Source organism: Nelusetta ayraudi, unplaced genomic scaffold (genome assembly GCF_046127955.1).
Source record: "Nelusetta ayraudi isolate G7.1 ecotype Tasmania unplaced genomic scaffold, CSIRO-AGI_Nayr_v1 ptg000026l, whole genome shotgun sequence".
Taxonomy (NCBI): domain Eukaryota; kingdom Metazoa; phylum Chordata; class Actinopteri; order Tetraodontiformes; family Monacanthidae; genus Nelusetta; species Nelusetta ayraudi.
Window position 1 is genome coordinate 10,615,001 of NW_027466076.1, and position 4,534 is coordinate 10,619,534.

General features: G+C 42.7%; 1 protein-coding gene across 1 annotated transcript in view; it reads left to right on the top strand.

Moving 5' to 3' along the window:
* Positions 1 to 1,916, top strand: part of lmbrd2b (LMBR1 domain containing 2b) — a 9,000-nt gene extending 7,084 nt beyond the window's left edge. The window contains exons 15-18 of the mRNA XM_076029822.1: positions 1 to 11; positions 186 to 300; positions 388 to 514; positions 1,179 to 1,916. The exon at positions 1 to 11 is cut by the window's left edge and continues 36 nt beyond it. Of these exons, the coding sequence (XP_075885937.1) occupies positions 1 to 11; positions 186 to 300; positions 388 to 514; positions 1,179 to 1,242 (317 nt within the window). The 3' untranslated portion in view covers positions 1,243 to 1,916. The remainder of the gene's footprint in view (positions 12 to 185; positions 301 to 387; positions 515 to 1,178) is intronic.
* Positions 1,917 to 4,534: the final 2,618 nt, after the last annotated feature.

Here is a 4,534-nt window from a genome sequence, read left to right on the forward strand (position 1 = left end):
ACAGGCGGAGGGTGAGTGTTGAGACATTAATGATGGAGCAGATAATAAAACCGCAGGATGATGAAGAGACATCAGTTCTGTCCTTTTGCTGGCATTTTTGAAATACTCTTTGCGATAGAAGACACAGAACGTTCAAAGAGGATCAGGCCAGAAGGAAAAGGTTGTACGCACGCAATGTTTTGCAGGAGTGGAAGGAGCGTTACGGAAACACGCGGGAAGATTACACGGCCAGGAACAGGAGCAGCCATGAAATGAAGGAGACCAGCTACTCGGACACGGTCCCGCCCAGCAACAACAGACGTAAGTTTCTCCGCCGGCGGATTTTGTGAGCGCCATTCAACGTCGCGAAGAGCGACATCCTACGACGCATTCTGCCGGTTTGTGCAGAGGCAAAGTATTCCCGGTCGGCGGGCCGCTCAGAGAGGGACTGCATCGAGCTGCTGCAGGACGCCGAACCTCTGGACTTCAACGCTGACGCTCTCACGGACAACCCGCTGGAGACGGAGTCTGGAAGGTGAGCACCACCCCGCAGTCAGATTACCCCGGAGTCACAGCACAGCATTAGTCTAACCCCATTTAAATGCCATTAAATGCAATTAGAAGTCAATTATTTAAGCAATCAAAATTCATTTAGCAATGCAATACCAGAAAAGTCTGAATCCAAAGGATTCAGTTTATTCAAGGTAAGAATAAAGATTGGATCAGGAAAAAAAATGGGATCGGCAATTACTCATCATGAAAAAATTGGTTCGGGACCAAAGAGTGTGATTGGGACATCCCTGGTCCCTAGTTCTAAGGGTAGGACAACCAAATGACTTCTATAGTGTATAGTGTACAGTGTACTTTTATAAACGTAGTTATGGTAAGAATGTTGAGCTTTTACCAATTTAAAAATCAAAAATCGCGCCAAATTTTACACACTGGACCTTTAAACTTGAAGAGTCTGCGTGTGGCAATTACAAGTAAAACACTTCCGCTCTTCAAAATTCAGTCGGAGTTTGCCGTAGTACCGCTGGACACCACAAGATGGCGCCAAAAACACCTATTTGTTTCCGGCCAATTTCTTGCGCGCCAATAAGCGCCGCGCCTTTCTCTACTTCAGCAGTCTTGACTTTTCTCTCGATAAGCATCATCAGCTTTTGCAGTGCATTCATGTTCGCTGTATTGCGTCTTCTCAGGCACGCCGGGGGGCGCTACTTGTCCATGTCGTCCTCGCGGAGCCGAATATTTGACGATGTCTGACGTGGAACGGGAAGAACACGGAGAGTGGAGCAAATAACTGGAGCACATGCAACGTTACGACTGATACAGGAAGTGAATGAACCCCCCGCCCCCCATCCGCTGCACACCTCACCCTGATCCCTGATCTCCCGGGATGCATGGCAAAACATAATATTTAAAACAAAACCTAATGCAGATCCTACATCTGTCAACTTCTGGAATACTGTATATTTATAGAGACTTTGCACCACGTCCAGCTTGGCTGCCGCTGAATGAAGGTTGTTCTTTTTTGTTTTTTATTTTGGAAGGAATTTAAACATAACGCTCAGTGTCTGGTGAACATATGAAATATTTAAATAAATTAAAAAAAGGTTTTCAACCGCATGCCATGACAGCAGGATGCTGCCAGTTCCTGTCTGAGCACGTTACAGAATGTGAGCCTGCACTCACTGGCAAACCACTTTATCGAGAAAGGTCCTTTGGGAGTGTTTTGCTGATTTTGTTGAGACTTTGTGTGAATTCTTTACGTTGTGCAATTGTGCATCTGGTTCCTGGAACAGCCTTAGGGTAGACCTAATCAATGAGTTTCACGTGCTACTGAGTGAATCTTGAATCGAATTGTTCTCTTTTTATTTATACGTGCCAGTATAATTTGACTTCATGCAAACGTCTGCGTCTCCGATGCGATTGCGAGGGCAGAGATAAATCTGAACAGCTAAGCCAAGTCATTCTTGAACATTAGCTGTGGCAAAATAAAGACGTCCTCTACACTTTAAGCAATCACTTGTTTTTTTGATAACTACTTGAGTTCTATAGCCTGAACTTTACCTGCTTTCACTGTCTTGTTCTGAAGTCCATTGAATATTTGCGCGCTCACTTCAATGTTTGGGGTTTTGTTTCCTGGATTACTGGAGTCATCCTGCTGGGCTGTGGGCCAGAGGAAGTAGCTTTGAAAAGTCAGACCCCCTGGTCACATGACTTATTTAAAAACAAAAAAAACAGCCAATAAGCCTCATGTGTCAGCCTCACATCTCATGTTTGCATTTTTCAGATTGATAAAATTTACAGATGTCTTTTCAAACCAGTAAACCTCATTTAGTTATTTATTGAATAAAGCCAGATGTATTGCAGAATGAACGGTTATTAAAAAGAAAAAACAATCAAGCACCATACCCTTTATGTTCAGTGCTGTTTAAATATTTATTTGTTATTTCTTTTGAGTTTCAGGAAGGTGTGGCTGCCTCTCTGCTGATCTAAATATAGTGTGACCTGCGTTGTGTTTTGTTTGGTCATTGCTGAAGCTTTGTGATCCACATCCTTTTTGAGATTTATCTGCTGTGGAAAAACCCTTTCACTTGAGTTTCACCAGGTGGCTTTAAAATCATTCAAATGTGACAGTTTTGTGCCATGTGCATCGCCACCTTAACATGAGAAACAAAAAGAAAAAAAAAGGCATCTGCATTTTCTTACAAGGCCTCACGCAATGAACAGGAGTTCCATTCTTGGTCAGGGTTGACTTTTATTTTGAGAAAGTCCTTCTCATTTGAACAACACACAGTAGCTAATACATATTATTGCCTCTGAACATAGTTATGTCTCTTCCTTCCCCAAATGCCAGCAAAAACAGAGTTTGCCACAAACCAACATGCATTTGCATTGGGAAAGAAAGGACTGCTAGCCCAGATTGGTGATTCTGTACCAATAGAGAAACTCCACACTGCTCAGTCCACATGCAAATGAGGCCTGACGTTTGCCCTCGATTTGAAACTCAAAATACACCGACAAAATTGCAGACCTCACCCGAACAGCTGTAGACGCTCTCTTCCCTCAGATGGCACTTCTGGGTGAAGCCCATCAATATTAATATTTTTTTTAGATTTCAGAGTAGTTTCTCATTTTTATTTACATAGTAATGAAAAGAGCAATTGGATGTGACACCATAAAACTCTCATAATGCTAAAAAAAAAAACAAACAAAACAACGCACACCGACTTGACTCTCTTTTTATTGATTTACAACTCTTCTAGTTTTAGGCTTTGACAGTTTTTCCTCATGTGACTATTTTATTTTATTTTGTCTTATCTTATCAAGGCATCAGGTGGTCACCTGCTAACTCAGCGTTTCAGTTGCGGGGAAATGTAATATTTGTGCATTTGTGATCGTTCACTGTCACCTGTAGATGCAGATGAAAAGCAGCGTTGCCCCCTCTGACTGCCAGAGTGACGCGATGTGTCTTTTCTAAGGCAGTTTGATGTTAAGCCGACCTGCAGAACTGCCCTGCAGAGATCCTGCAGGCAGGTTTGGCTGAGCCTCTTTAGAAAAAAAAGGCCATGATCCTGAAGGAATTCATTTTGTATGTACATACATGTATATATTTTATATTTGGTGGTATAAATAATAATCAAAAACGTTGCTTAAAGTGACTGTGCTTGTCCGTGTATCTTGCAGCCTGGTGACTCCGCCCCTTAGTATATATTTTTTAAAAGTATATTTTTTTGCCCGTCACGACTCTTATCAAGGTCTCTCTCTCTCTCTCTCTCTCTCAAGCATTTTTAGACTTGGTGTAAATATTCAAGCCTTGTGTTCTCATTGGAAGGAGGTCCTCGGGGAAAAGATGCTTTATGTTTTCCTCTGCTGTCCGTGTTGTATCAAAATTAAAATGATCAAAGTCGGTCCATAGTTGTGTTGCTTTTATTCCTCCTCAGGTGTTGGCAGCAATTGTTAAGTCACCTCTCAGCTTCCTATAATCTCAGCCTTTTAGTTCACTGCCTGATGGAGGCATGCCTTCCTGCGTGGTCCACTGTTTCTGACACAGTGTGTCAAATCGTCTGAGCTGATATTTTAATACAGGTTTCTTGCCAGAAGGAAAGGCGAGAGAGCACAAACTGAGGCTCACATTAATCAATCAAGTATGTTCTATTGTCTTTTGATTGAATTTCCTACTTTGTTCTGAGATGGCATTTCACTATTGTGGCATGGAGCGGATTTCTGTTTCAGAGCTCACATTGAACTGTGATGAACATATCGTTCTGCTGTGGAGAGACATGCAGGAAGAGTCTAGTATTTTTTTTTCTTCGACCCATTACCACTGAGCGATAGTGGAAATGTTAGCGTGCCTCCTTAGAAAACCAAAAAGCATCTGAAGAGGTGGGACGGGATGTCTGCAATGTCTGTGCCTTATCTTCTCGCTGGAAAGTTTAGCGGAAATCACGTGACCACAGAGCGCTCCGCTCCCCTCCACAACATCACGTGTTCTCTATGTTTGGTTGAAATTCTTTCCCCTGCAAACTGACTGAGCCACTCACGGTCAGCT